This window comes from Nicotiana attenuata, unplaced genomic scaffold (assembly GCF_001879085.1).
Source record: "Nicotiana attenuata strain UT unplaced genomic scaffold, NIATTr2, whole genome shotgun sequence".
Lineage (NCBI taxonomy): Eukaryota > Viridiplantae > Streptophyta > Magnoliopsida > Solanales > Solanaceae > Nicotiana > Nicotiana attenuata.
This window is the reverse complement of record NW_017676508.1, coordinates 3,066-17,978: the sequence shown is the minus strand read 5'-3', so window position 1 is coordinate 17,978 and position 14,913 is coordinate 3,066. Positions and strand designations below refer to the sequence as shown.

At 36.2% G+C, this 14,913-nt stretch overlaps 1 protein-coding gene across 1 annotated transcript; it reads right to left on the bottom strand.

The window, feature by feature from the left end:
* Positions 1-380: 380 nt before the first annotated feature.
* On the bottom strand, positions 381-3,082 carry LOC109221052. Its single transcript, XM_019385511.1, has 7 exons — positions 2,891-3,082; positions 2,620-2,718; positions 2,429-2,530; positions 2,266-2,340; positions 1,953-2,042; positions 1,504-1,848; positions 381-787 (listed from the first exon to the last, which is right to left on the bottom strand). The coding sequence occupies exons 3-7, from the start codon at positions 2,480-2,482 to the stop codon at positions 512-514; spliced, it is 840 nt and encodes a 279-aa protein (XP_019241056.1). The 5' UTR covers positions 2,483-2,530; positions 2,620-2,718; positions 2,891-3,082; the 3' UTR covers positions 381-511.
* Between the last annotated feature and the right edge of the window lie 11,831 nt (positions 3,083-14,913).

Genomic DNA, 14,913 nt, shown 5'->3' with positions numbered 1-14,913 from the left:
ACAATAGAACACAAGGGGTAACAACCATCAAAAAAAAACAATTAATGAATGAATAGTATGTGAAGAAAAGCCAAAATTTGCCCCTTTGGGAAAATATTTTACGTTGAAGCAGGAGAAAAATATATGAAGTTAAATATGAAATAAAACATCCCCTTTTTTCTAGGAGTTGGGGCTGGTGACGAATTCTCAATCAGTTTATGGCTAGTTGCATCATTGAAACAGTTCGTCACAAAGTTTTGACAAAAATAGAAATTGATCCATATGGAAATTTTTTTTTTTTTGGAATTTGTCCGTCATATTATAGTGATCAGAAATAATGAACCGGGAAGGATACACTTCCAGAATTGCAAGGAAAATAAACATAGGATGCTCGCGGTGGGCGTGTATGAACTACTTTGTAGTGTATTCCAACTTCCAAGAATGACTACATGCAAGTTTTTGGTACTCCAAAATAACTCGAGTAATTTATATACTTTACTAGCTGCAAATGAGTATCAGCAACATAAAGTAACTAGAGAAAATGACCACAAAGTAAAAGACCACCTGAACTAATTCTATTTCGTTCTCTGTACCTTTCAAACAATAGCTCTTCACTTCGTTGAAGTCTGTTATATTCAGCCATATCAAATCCTGAACTTTGGCAACTTTCAAGTTCTCCGGATACGTCTCCACCATCTTCAACTGTATAGATTGTTCTATTCTTCGGTTGACTATGCACAATTGCTGGGCTCCAACTCCCATGGCTGCTGACGGAATAACTACTATCATTCTGAGGGGAGGTGACGTCCTACAAGAAGGTAATTTGGAGCCAAGTTACAATAGATGTCATAAGGGAAGAAAATGGCATTTACTACTTCTATATATGTATAAACTATATGGCTACCATGCTACTAAAGTGAATGCGTAAACTTAAATGGCACGGCAGCAAAAGTAACTTCAAGCAATTTGTGTTAAACAAAGGAATTTGTTTAATGTCTAGCATTTTTGGATGGAAAGGCTTCCAGGTCTTCTCTATGAAGAAGTATTAGCAAGATAAATCTCCAAATAGGCAAAATGATGGTACTTCCTCACCGGACCATAGTGAGTCAACATCCTCCTAGTTTGACCACTTAAAGCCAACCAAAGAAACTAATTCCAAAAACATATCCAATCATCTGGCAAATATAGCTAAAGGCAGCACCTAATTTCTTGCTAGTACGTCATACCAAAGGAAGCACCTTTTTTTCTTCTTTTTGATGAAGTAAGACAATTGCATTAAAGGCATCAAGAAGATGCAAGGAGTACAAAAGAGAGAGAAACATAAAGGCATAGTCAGCTCTACAGCCAAAAACTAGGCTAAAGCTAAGGAGCTGACGAAGTCCAATAAATTAATAGGGCAATTAACAGGAGCTAAGTTCTGCCAACTATATTACTATAAAAGACACCTATCCTTACGTGCGTATGTAAGAGTTGATATCCCATCACAACACAAGCATACCAGATCAAAACAAAGTATCAGTTTACCTGTCTTGCATCACATATTGACGTTTTCCTACTAACAGGAGTTTGCTCTTCATTCTTGGGAGTGAAAGAACTATCATTGCTTGTCTCCCACTGCAACCAAGGCAAGATCACCCCATCAGTTCCAACAGGATGACAAGTAGCTCCTGCAGGACTTTGGTTAACTGCTTCCCCATAAGTAAAACTGTCCTTTGGCTTAGCTACTCCTCCTAATGTTGAACTTGCATCACTTCTTTCTCCATCAAAAGAAGAAAAATCTGTATCTTCTATATTTGCAATGAAATCCTCAAAAAACTTCTCTGCCTCCTCATTCAATTGTTTTGATGTCCTGTTTCTGTCATTGCTTCTCTGGAAAATTGTAAAAAGCTTGTAATAAAGGATCTACTATAGAGGTGACTAACAGCTAATCAAGAAAGTTGGAAATTGCCGTTCAACTACAAAAAAGGAGAGACCTTCCTACGTGGTTGTTTCTGCCCAACAGCAGAATTTTTTGTATCAGGAAGTTCTTTGACAATCTGCTGATCCCTACCTCTGTGGTCTTCCTGCAGAATTTCATCGAGCAGATCTTGATTACACTTCTACGACTTTAATATTAAAGAAAGTTGAGGCATTAAATTTCCATGGATTAAATCGCATAACATAGTGAGTGCCAAAGAAGAATCAGAAACAGTGTGCAAAAGGAGGCAGAATATTAAACTAGAAGAAAGACCTCATAACGTAGTGACCCGTGTGCGACGGGAAAATGTAAGCATGGAGAAAACTTACTTGCTCCAATTTTGTTACATGATTCTTTCTGGCCACATGACCTGACTTGGCGCTACTAGTTTTCTTCCCCATGGTCTGCATGAGTAAACATCAAATAGTTAGCAAGCTCATTAACTATGCGGAAGTAATTTTTCTTATTTCATGGAACAATTAAATCACACACCTGTTCAAGTTCAGTTTTGATTTCTTCAACGGCATGCCTGAGTTTTTTTCTCATTGCTTCGTACAGTTCACCATTCACAACATCCCCATTTGGATGCTCACCCTGAAAAACAATAACATTTTTTTTAAAACAACCGATAAGGCACAAAAAAAAGTCATTGTGTGCTACTTCGACAGATAAACAAAATAAACCTTTTTCTGTGCATAAACTGCTTGAATCGTTTTCTCGATGCCATTTTTACAGGTAAGAGCATCCTTTGTGTCATCGTCAGTCAAGGCAGAAGAGTGACTCTAATATGAATGAAGAAGTACATAATTAGTAACATTGCCAAAAGTCATGTCGTGACACACAAAAATCAAAACATTATTGGAGCAAAGGGCAACAGCAACTGAGAAATGATACATTAAGCTAATAAGTTCCCTACTATTCAAAGATAATCAAATATAAATTGTTGCGGCTTACAGAGTAGCCATCATGCAATTGTCACATGTCTTTTTGGCTAAAAGACCTCCTTAATTGTGTATTATTTACAGCTGTTGGTTTCAGTAATGAAGGGAAGTCATTGAGCCTGATGCTCTGATTCTTCTTGATGTCAATTTGGCTGCTGGAATTTCGAAAATGATCTGCATCACTCTGTCATACAACAAAGAAAATTGTTGATCAAAAAGTGTCTCCACTGCAAATTTTATTTGCTGATACCTTTAGTTTTCTCTTATTTCTTCTTTTTAAACAGTGATCTTAAGAACTCATAGATAATACTTAAACAACCCAAAGCTTTCTGGACATACACCAATAGAAAATGTAGATGTGCCAGAAGTTGCATGCTGCACTAGTCAGTTTTCAATCAGAATTAAAATTACCATAACCTATTGTGGTAGGTCCAACCACTGTTTGGAGATAAAGACCTTTTTTTTCTTTTTTTTTTTGATGACCGAGAAATCCGTCTGGGGCCGATCCTTTGGACCAACCGCAGCCTTCGAAACTCGGTAGATAATGGGCTCGCCCCTCTACCCTTCTCCACTTAAATACCAGGTTTAGCTTTGCATGGCATGGGTGCTTGAACCTGTGACCTAAGACACAAATCCACCACCCTTTGCCACTTGAGCTAGGCCCTGGGGGCAGATAAAGACCTTCTTTAATAAAGAAAGAACTTGGACATTTAAGCTTGAGGTGAGCTTTGTCACAGAATTAATTGTGTCACAGTCAGCTTGTCCTCAAAATTAAGCAAAGCTTGCATTGTAAGAACTGAAACTATTAAAGATGGAGGACATCATCAAATAGTACAAAACTTGAAGCCTAAGAGAATTTGTTACAAGTCCGCAGTATAAGACGAAAAACTGGGAAATGTTACACACCACATATAGTCCCCTTTATTCTCTTGCAATCCAGTGCAAGAATAATACCACTCTCAGCAATCATGTATATAATAGCAATCCAATTTCAACACTTAAAACCACTGAAAATCCCCCTTATTCTTTTGGATAATAAAACTGATCCTAACACTAAGTCACTGATAATTCACCGAACAGCACTTACATCAGAAGAAACAGCACTATAATAGAGTAAGTAGGGAAAACATTTTTTTATGACGGTGATAGCCAGGCCAGCTTGCGCACATGTCTGACTAATCCGCCGGCTACCTCCCACCGGCACTTGTACGGGGTAACGCAGTCCATCAAGACGTAACAGATTAAAAGTAATCTCTTAAATTTTTTGTCTCTATTGGAAACCAAGTTAACAGGAAAAACACTTTTAGTACAGAATGTAACAGAATACCATTCGATAGATGCACCACAAAGGTAATGTGTAGCTAGAAACAAACATTTATTATTTTGTTTTCAGCTATTTCTACCTTCTAAAGCACTTGGGATTCAAACTTCTTAACTGATGTTATCACAAGTTTAAAGTATCCAGAAGAAAACATTACCCTTACAAATTATCAGACATCCTAAGTTACATACACATGCTGAGATTTAGGTAACACTAATAAAGAAGTTAAAGGGGGTAACCGTACCTTTGGAGAAATCTCTGCATAAAATAGGCTACAGCATAGAAAAATAGACATAGTAAATGAAGGCACGCCTCCTCAATTAATTTTTCTTTATTTTTTACGCGCACTAAAAACATTCATTTGATAGTTTCTTGTTATAGGATTTCATGCACGGTTTCTCTTTGATGATACAGGGAAGTTATACATTTAAGGAATTCATATTTTGGGAAGTTAAATTGTCAACTCAAAAGACTTAAAAACACAATATAAGTAATGGAGCAGTAAACCTGGAGCATAGCAGACTCTCTTTCAAGTCCAACCTCACACTTACCTGTTTTTGTACTTACTAGTTATAGTAGTTATTCTTTTCTGATTCTCGTAATGAGACTAATTAGAACATGTGTGGAAGAAGAACCAAACTCAAATCTTGGTTAGAGACTCGTGCTGATAACGTGTTACGAAACTTAGCTCAAAGTAACAATATAGAACAATAAAATAGACAACAATGTAGAGAGCAAGAGAGGAGAGAATCTTATTTCTTCTATGTATTTAAGTGTATACAATGTGATGCCAAAACTCTCTATTTATAGGATTACATAGAGGCATACATTTGAGATCATGGAGGAAGATCATGGGGAGGTTATGGAGGTGTGGGAGTTACAATTATAATGGTGAGAAGTAGTGGGAGTTATCTACATAATGGAGAAGAGTAGTGGGAGTAACTTCTTTAGGAGTTATAGACATCCACAACAAAATAATATTTCATAACACTCCCCCTTGGATGTCTATAGATAATGTGCCTCGTTATAACCTTACTAAGAAAAAATCCTGTGGGAAAAAATCTTAGTGAAGGAAAAAAGAGTACACATATCTTGCAATATGCATTATTTGCTGCCTTATTAAAAACCTTGCCAGAAAAACCCAGTGGGATAAAATCTTAGCTAAGGGAAAAAGAGTACAGTGCGTATTTGCCTCCCTCTGATGAAAACATCACTTTATTCTTCAGAGACGACGAATTCTAAGCTTGTATAACAACTTCTCTAATATTGAGATCCACAATGTCTTGTGAAGAAGTTTGTCAAATTATCACTTGAACAAATTTGTTGAAGAACTTTGGTGAATGTGCTTTATTTTGTCTCCTTCGATAGTCCTTCTTTCAATTGATATAAGCAAACAACATTATCTTCAGTATTATTGGAATCTTCTCTTCAAAGTCAAGTCACACGCCTGTTGTGTGTTGAGCCCCTTGCTTTATCAGTTGCTTATCTTGGCATGACTTGAATAAGTATCAACAATTAACTGCCTTATAATATGATAATATGACAGTACTCTCACATGCAAATAGAATGTTTGAAGAACGAACTTCAGAAAATGCCTGCATTTGCATAACCAACAAAATCTTGGCGATATTTGTTAGAATAAACAAATCTAAATCAAGTATTCCTTTTGAAATATAATACTAATTGTATTCCAATATCTCCACATTGCAATAAAACTATATCTTGCTAGCATGTTGTTATACTCATGGTTCTAGCCAGATATATTAGTGCACCAATTGCACTAGACACAAAAATAAATCATGTACGCCATGATCGCTCTAATCTACATAAGGATATGCAGAAGATTTATTTAATAAATTTCTTGGGAACCTTAATATGCTTCAGAACAATTTAAATCATTCAAGGATTTTCATTATATGCATATCAAATGTATTGTCAGACCCCCCACAGGAGAAACATGTCTTCTAATATCAGGATATTTACGAAAATTTTGTGCCACAAGTCGTCTTTATGTCTATCAACTTGATTTTTCATTTCACTTTCAGGTGTGGGGACTATCCGTCCAACTTCACATTTTTCAGGTGAAGTCAATTTTATTGCATATTTTTCATTTGGCCAATCATTTATCTGTCCNGCTAGGGTTTGAACTTGAGGATTGAGGTGTAAGAGGATTTTCTGAGAATGGACTTAAATGGAGTTTTGATGAAACAGCTAAGAGAGAGAGAATATGATTGAGAAGAATGAAGAAGAAGATTTGGCGGAGGTATCGAAATTGGAGAAAATTTGAAATGATACAGTTGAATGACTTATTAGCCCACAGTCCACACTAAAATATTCAATCAAATGTCATAATTAATTTATTAATTCACAATAATGCGACCAATAATTAACAATAACTAATAGACGGAAAACACGAAAATGAGAAATATATGAGAATCTCGCAATTAATCGAATTGCAATAATAAAATATTATCCCAAGCTTTTACACCTTCAATTGTAATCTCAGATATTAATGTGACATTTGACCAACTAACGTAGAGCTATGACCAAGAAATATTCCTTGATTATATAGTTAACACACATTAGTCTTCTGGTATTAAACAAATGCTACTTTAAACCAGATTTTGGGGGTGAGGGAAGGAGAGGGAAATCTCAAACCAACCGTAAAGAACAGTTCTGGTCCAGCAGAGGAATATCATTATTCTCCATTTTCAAATTTGAAATTGAAATGAAGCATTCAATTTATTTATTTTTTCAATTGTTCTTGTCCAATAGAAGTATCGTACTCTCCATTTTGAAATTGGCGGAATACATACAGACAGAGACACCTAAAGCTGGCACTATTTTTCACTTAGATACTTAAACTAGGCCTCTTTCCATCTGAACTCATTTCTTAGGCATATAATATACCAATTAAACACGTTTTGTGAGGTAGCATATAGCGTGACTTACAACCTATTTAAGCGCGTGAAGGTGGCACAGAAGGGATTTTTCCTTTCCTAATTATACACATAACGGTAACATTGTGAACTAAATATATCTCTATTTAAACCCTAATCCCTTTCCCAATTGTTAGAAATCCAATTTTGCTGCTCCAGCACTTCTCCTCTCTACTTGTCAATTATTTTCTTCTCTTCTCTTCTTTCTATCGTTTATGTTCTCTGCTTGGTATCAATTATTTTCTTCTCTTCTCTTCTTTCTTTCGTTTTTGTTGTTGCCGAGTTTACTTTTCTTCTCTTCTTTCTCTCGTTTCTGTTGTTGCCGGGTTTATTAAGGTCGAAACTTAGTTATCCATTAATGTCGAACTTATCGGAATCGACGAACTTGTTAATGTCACCTTGCACTGCCGCTCGAATTTGTAAGTGTGGTGTTTCTCCAAAGTTGAATGCTTCTTGAACCCAACTAAACCCAGGTCGTAGGTTTTTTGCTTGCAAAATTGGAAAGGTAAATTTTTTGTTCTTAACTGTATTCTGTTTTATGAGTTATTTTCTTTGATAAAAATTGATCAAATGTGTTTGTGGTTTTTGTAGAAAAGGGGTGGTTGTAATTATTTTTGTTGGTATGATGATGAGATGCCTACTCAAGCAAGGAAAATAATTTGGGGTTTACTAAAGAGAGTCAAAGCTTTGAAGAGGAGAAAGTTCGAGCAAAAAGAAGACAGATCCTTTTGACGATTGTTATTGTATTGTTGCTCGTTTTATGGAAACTAACTGTAGGGCTGATGTCGTTCTTGTGTTTTGATGTGGTTTGCAGATTAGTTTGGTTGTTTTAGGTGTTGTTGCTGCTGCACTTTTGTAATCTTAGCAGTGCTATGTAATGCTTTTGCTTCTGTTTTGAAAGCACTGCTATGTAATCTTAGCATTGTTATGTAATTTCAGCTGTTGTTGCTAAAATGACTTTTGTTAGCTATAAATTTGTGTTAGTTTCGCTGACTATTGTACAGCTGACTTCTGTTTTTATCTGCTATAAAAAATTTTGCACAGCTGGCTTTTGTTGAAGTGTTGCAGATTGCTGCTATGTAACATTGAGGGAAAAGCACCAATTATAGGGTGTTTGCCCAAAACAAAACAGGGCATAGCCAATATCATTGATTACTGCTATGTAACATTGACACTTAGAAATGATCTTTACCAAGTTTAATAAGAACAGAAAGATTACACAACTGAATAGAACCATAAGAGTTTAGTTCTTCAAAAACTAGATCCCAAAATATAATAGGTTGCTGCTATATAATCATATAGTCAAAAAATAAGTTCCTAAGATACTACTTCTTGCTGAAGTTTGCCTTCATCTGCTGCAACTGGAAAGTTGTGACAGCATCATGACCCTTCCACCTCAAGCCTCTAGCCTTAAAATCAAGGTCTATTCCTGTTAGAGCTGCACTCTTATAAGTTGAACCACTTCCAAGAACTCTTTGGCTTGATGTTCCGGGCTGCAGTTTGCCAAATAATGAAGCACAATCAGTAAGTTATTTCTAAGTCATATTATAGATGAAATATGTATGAATATATACATTTAGTATTTGAGTTCCACTTACAGCTGTATAGATGCCAAATCCAACATTTTTGGACCTTTTTTCTCCTCTTTTTTCATCATCTTCTTTACCTGCACCCCTTCCTTTCTTTTGGACAGTAGTTCCTTTACCCTTTGGAGGAAGTTGACTACCTAATCCTCTTCTAGCAGGCCTGCACGAATTTGTTGAAATTGGTGGTGGTTGACTTGAGCTTCTAGCTTTATGAACCCTTCTAACTCTTGTTGTATCATCACACACAGAGTTTGAGGTTGTAGGTTGGCTGGAGCTTCTTGCTGCAGCGGGTTGGCTTGCTCCTTGTGAGCTTTGGCTACCTTGCTGTGAAGGCATCCAATTTTCAGCCTGCACGACAATGAGCAATAGGAAACATTTGACAATGACAATGACACTAGATTCATATGAACAGTAATACATTAAAGAATTCAGACTAATTTACCTTACAATATCTTTTGTTATGTCCTTGTTGATGGCACTTGGAACATGTCATTTTCACTCCACACTTGGACAACTTTTCATATTTCTTTTTTGGTTCATCTTTGCCTTTTCTTTTATTCCTCTGAGGTCTACCGGGCATGGGTTTAGGTTTGGAAGGCTCTATCTTTGGATTGTTGGTTTCAGGCCACATCTTCATATTTTTCATAGGCTGGATGAAATACTTGTATGCTTTTAAGAAGGTATCCCTCTTATACCAATGCTCCACTGCCTGTTCAGGTTCTTTGTTTATGTGATAGTATGCAAGAACAACATGTTGGCATGGAATACCTCTCAACTGCGAAGCTCTACAAATGCATACCTTATCAGTCAGATTAACTACACGCTTATGCAGTCCTTCTCCAATCTCAAATCCAACATCAGCATTCCAAAGGACAGTACATTTTCTAACAAGCTCTTTGTTATCATCTAACAGAAACCTAGCCATAGGTGATATATCAGATATCCAAGTATCAGCAAATTTCAACATATCCACTTGCCTAGTCATTATTTTCATCCTAATCTGCTCCAACATAGTTAAAATTGATTTATGCCTAGAAGCTAAAATCCATGAATTAAAGGTCTCACACATATAATTTTCAACAACATCGCACTTGGAATGCACTTCAAAATATGCTCCAACCCATGACTTTTCGGGATAATATAACAAATCCCTACAAATATCATTACCAAGTTTGTCCATTTTGTGAAGATCCTCCTGTGAGCACGTGATTTTTGCCCTATATGAATTACTCACATAAATTCAAAACAAAATAATTTTTTACTGTTTGCAATTTTGTGGATTTTTGTGGCATTTTCTGTCAATCGTTTGCATTTGTCTGTATTTTTATTTAATTAATGAAAAATATAAAAATATGTTGCATTTTCATTTAGGATATAACTTTGTATTTTTTAATTAATTAGTAAATTAGTTTTTTTATAAGAATTGGAAAAATCACAAAAAATGGTTATTTTTGCACTTTTAATTTTAATCGTTCAATTTTGGTAGTTTTTCGTTTAATTTGGTTTTAATTAGTTGCAATAAGTATTAGTTGTAGTAATTAATTTAATTTTATAGGATAATTTGATTAGGGATTAATTTAGGTTTGTTTTTATTTTAATTTATTTTAAAAAGAAAAGAAAAAAAAAGATAAGAAGAAAAGAAATAAAAAGAATTTGAAAAGAGAAGGGGAATTAAGTCAGATTTGGGCCATTAATTCGAAGCCCAAACGTTTACCCATCAAAATCCGGTCGACCCAACCCAAAACCCACTTCATACCCGGTCCAGCCCCTTCTCAATCAAACGACGTAGTTCTCAGTTCCTCCAAGTTCAATTAATCCTGGACTTCCATCTCCCAGCATCCAACGACCGAAATTCCATCCCCCATTATAATTAATATGTCCGAAATCCTCTCATTAAACCTAGTACCTTGTTCATCCCCATCTCTCATCTCCCTCGTCTCAACCCTAGCGCAATCATGGAGTTCCACCATTTTCACAGGCAAGAGAACTCCAAATCACCCTAAAATTTCACCCCTCACTCCCTCTTTCCAAATCCCCATTTCGTTCCCCTCAAATCTGGCCGAAGCTTCTCGAATCATAAATCTAGGGTTCAAGTCCGGGGAGCCAGAGTTGAAATTCGTTCATGCAAGAGTTCCTCTTCAGTGTTTTTGAGCGTTCAGGGCCAATTTTGTCGCAAAGCAATGTTATTCGCCTGTTCTTGACGAAGAACAGGTGATTAATATTATTTTGCGATTTAAATCGGAAGTCAGCCTCCAGTTCGAAGTGTTGGGTGAGTTCTATTTCCTTCTTTGTTCATTTTCGTTCGTCTCTCTCTTCTTCTTCTTCCTTTTCTATTATTGTTCGATTGGTATGTTCGTGGTTTGAATTTGTTGAAGAACTTGGAACCCGGGTGTCCCCTTTAGATTAAATAAGGGCCCATTCCGTTAGTCTTTTAGTTTTTCTTTTTTCAAGTTTCTGCTTGCCATTCTTCCTCTTCTTAATTTTATTTCGAGTTGTGGCGTTTTATGTTAATTGGCTTGAACTAGTTTTCTTTTGTTAATTTGGTTAATGTAGCTTAATTCCGGTTTGGTGTTAGCTTAAAAAGAAATTCACATTTAGTTCATATCTTGGGCTTTTGGGGTTACTTCTCATTCGGATTAGCCATTTGGGGTTTCTGATTTTTGGTTTGGGCTTTGGGTTCCAGGTTGACCCATCCATTTGGGTCTGAACCATTGGTTCGAAATTGACCCACAACTGGTTATAGGTTTCAGCAGTAAAATAACTAGGCTGGAAGGGTAATTGATCAGGGTATTGGAGGGTAATTTAGGAAGTTGGCTTAGGGAATCTAGGGTGTAACAGATTGAGAAGCTTCTAGGAAGCTGGGTGGGGGTTTAAATTGAACTTCAGATTTTTAACTAGGGATATCTAAGCAAAAAATAAAATTGGAAAAGGACTAAGGTGCAAAACTGATTCTTAGGGGGGTTGCACTAATGCCTTGCCTATAAAGGCACCCTATCTTGCATTTCAAGTCAGAGTTGAAGAGATAAAATTGAGGGAAAACAAAGACGGCTAGAATTTCAGTAAAAATTACTGTTTCATTGAATTCCTTCTGTGATTTCTTGAGCTTTCAATTTCCGAAAAGATTTTCTGGTTGATCTAGTGTTAAAATGAATTGAAGTTGGGTGTTTAAGGTTTGGTTTTGAAGTTGCTGTGGTTTTTGTTCGAGTGAGACTGTTTTCTATTGCTTCCATACTCATTTTGATTTGAGCTGGTTCTGCTGGTGTTGATTCTGCTATACTGCTGCTGCTTGTTGATCTCTCATTTTCTTGTGACTTTGTTGTTCAATATCAGGTGCACATTCCTGAAACTCACACAATGTGATACTCAACTCGGGTGTGCATTTCATGTGACCCAAATCCAAATCTTAACAGCGTTAAATAGAATATGTCTCAGACTGCGGGTGCATTTCATGTGGCGCGATCCAAAGACGTGTTTTAGCTAACGTTGCAATCTTCCTAAAAATGAACAAAAGCGGTTAAGGTTAAAAAATACACATAGGTTTTGAACATGTTTTAAAATCAAATAAATAGGCCAATAATAACAGTTGAGCGACCGTGCTAGAATCACGAAACTCGGGAATGCCTAACACCTTCTCCCGGGTTAACAGAATTCCTTACCCGGATTTCTAGTTCGCGAACTGTAATACAGAGTCAATCTTTTCCTCGATTCGGGATTTGAACCGGTGACTTGGGACACGATAAATCTCCCAAGTGGCGACTCTGAATCTTTTAATAATATAATCCCGTTTCGATTGTCCTTTAATTGTAAAAACTCCCTTACACCCTTTCGCGGGGTAGAAAAAGGAGGTGTGACAACTCTGGCGACTCTGCTGGGGAGCAAGAACCCAAAATCTCTGGTTCAGGGTTCAGAATTCGAGCTTAGATAAATTGTTATATTTGGCTTTGTTTATTATCTGATTTTGTTACATGTTTGGGCCTAATGTGCTAAGTATTGCTTTTACCGCTATGATATTTTGTGAACTGTATATAAACTGTTACGAAACCCTTCCTCTCTCTGAGTCTTCTAAATCATGGAGAAGGGTGCACTTCGTATGACTTCTCTTTTGTCTAGAGTCTTATCCCATTTTAGAACGAGGTTCGGACAAGTTGCAAAGCCGGTGAAACTTCTGTATTCCCGGTACGCTGCCCCCCCCCCCCCCCGGCTCGAGTTGTCCGCTCGGGTAAGCCAGGTCTAGAACAAATAAACCCAGGTGTCAAACCTAGAATAACTCAGCCCCATGCCGGATCCCTAGTAGGAACGTTTGTTTGCATCATGTGCACTTGACTTAGGGGACTCAACAAAGGGGTTGGGTCCATCTAGGACAGGTGTACCCGAAATAACAGACCATTCTGATGCATCCTATGTGCTACATGTTGCATTTATTTAAGGGAAAAAGGGTCATTTGGCGGACCAATGATAGCTGAGGGCAATTGAAAAAATGAAAAAAAAAACAATGAAAAAAAAAAGAAAAAAAAGAGAGTGAAGTGTGAAGATAAAGCGAGTGGGGGCCAATTATGTTTTCTGTCACATTTTTGTTAAGAAAAAAAGAGAGCTTGAAAAATTCAAAAGATTTTGCATGTTTCATCATTTTCATGGAAAAGGCAAAAAACATATTTTTTCTAAATTAGTTGTTTTTTTAAAAAAAATTCTCGACCGTATCCAATCTGCCCGAACTACGCATACCTGATTCTCGTCTTTTGGGGCGTGATACGTAGGCAACCCACATAGGGTCCGGTCTTCCTAGTAAATCTTAGGTTCTTGGCTTTGCGGGGTCTTAGCCAAATTTTGCACTTCTAGCCACCTTTTGGCCAAATAAGTCATTTTGCATAAATAGCCTCAATTATGTCTTGCACGTGTCCAGTAGGGAGTGTTATTGTCTCACTTAGTGTTAGTTTAAAGTTTTCTCATACAGATGTGGATCTACTTACCAGAGTTTGAGCATGACAGACACCCCGAGACCATCCAGTCAGGATGATTCAGGAGTGGCTTAAGGAGATTTTTCTTTTTATGTTTTGAGTCTATTTTTTTAATGTTGTCTTTTACCTTCTAGTCTTGTACAGTAATGTCGAGTCTTTTGTTATTGTATTTACTATTTTGTATTGGAAAAAAAAGTGTGTTATAAAGCAAAAATCCAATAAAAAAGAGATTTTGTTTTTTGTTTCCTTTGGAAGTTTTCTTTAGAATACCAATTCTAGAATTAAAAAAAAAATCTTTTGAGGTGTTTCTCCTTAGGAAGTTAATATGTAGAACTCCAAGTAGAAAATTTTTGTTTTTATATCTCCTTTAGTATATTAGGACTAAAAATTCAAAAAAAGGAAATTTTCTTTTAGTACCTCTTTAAAGAGTTTCCTTTAAGGTATTAATTTCAAAAATAAAAAATAAAAAAAAGACTTTCTTTTAAGGTTCTTCTTTAGGAAACTAATGAAAAATGAAAAAAAAAAATCCTTTTATTTTCATTAGAACTTTAGGACAATGTACAAAAAAAATATGATTTCCTTCCTAAAAAAAAAAGTCAAAAAATATTTTTCTCTTCTAGGATTTTTCCTTAATAGAGAATTTGTGTCAAAAAGAAAAAAAAATCCGTTAAGCTTGAGTTTAGAATAGTTTTGTTTCTTTTAATTTCCTTATCTCGTCGAAGTAGTCATTAAGAAAAAAGAAGATGTCAGTTTGTTTAGTCTATTCTCAATTTTTCAGAACTACGTGAAGATCTGATTCATGCGGGGTCATGATATGTAGGCGACCTACATAGGGTTCGATCGAATCATTTTATTTAATTATTAAAAGAAGAGAAAAAGAAAAAAAGAGGGTGAAATTATGGGATGTGAGAAATGTGAAGGAAGAAAAAGAGCGATAATCAGAAAGAAAAAGGGGAAAGAAAATGAGCGAGGTAAGAGGTGCGAGGAAAGAAAAGAAAAGAGAAGATTCAAATGGACAAATTGGGATGATGCCAAGTGACCTTATGACCCTCGAAGTCATTCTAGAACCGATAACTGTGACTAAGTGCCTTGCACGCAATGAGATATTTTAGCTGTTAATGCCCTAACGCTAACGGGATGACCCCATTTTGTTCCTTTTGATATCTTCATAGCAGAAAGGTGGTTGGTTTGTGGTTTTTAAAGTGGTAAATCTTCTCTACAACACAAAGTCAAAA

Coding starts and splice junctions, on each gene's coding strand:
- LOC109221052 (XM_019385511.1), bottom strand. CDS start 2,482: ATGAGAAAAAAACTCAGGCATGCCGTTGAAGAAATCAAAACTGAACTT. Junction 1,849..1,952: donor AGAAACAACCACGTAGGAAG/GTCTCTCCTTTT, acceptor ACAATTTTCCAG/AGAAGCAATGACAGAAACAG. Junction 788..1,503: donor CAATATGTGATGCAAGACAG/GTAAACTGATAC, acceptor ACCTTCTTGTAG/GACGTCACCTCCCCTCAGAA.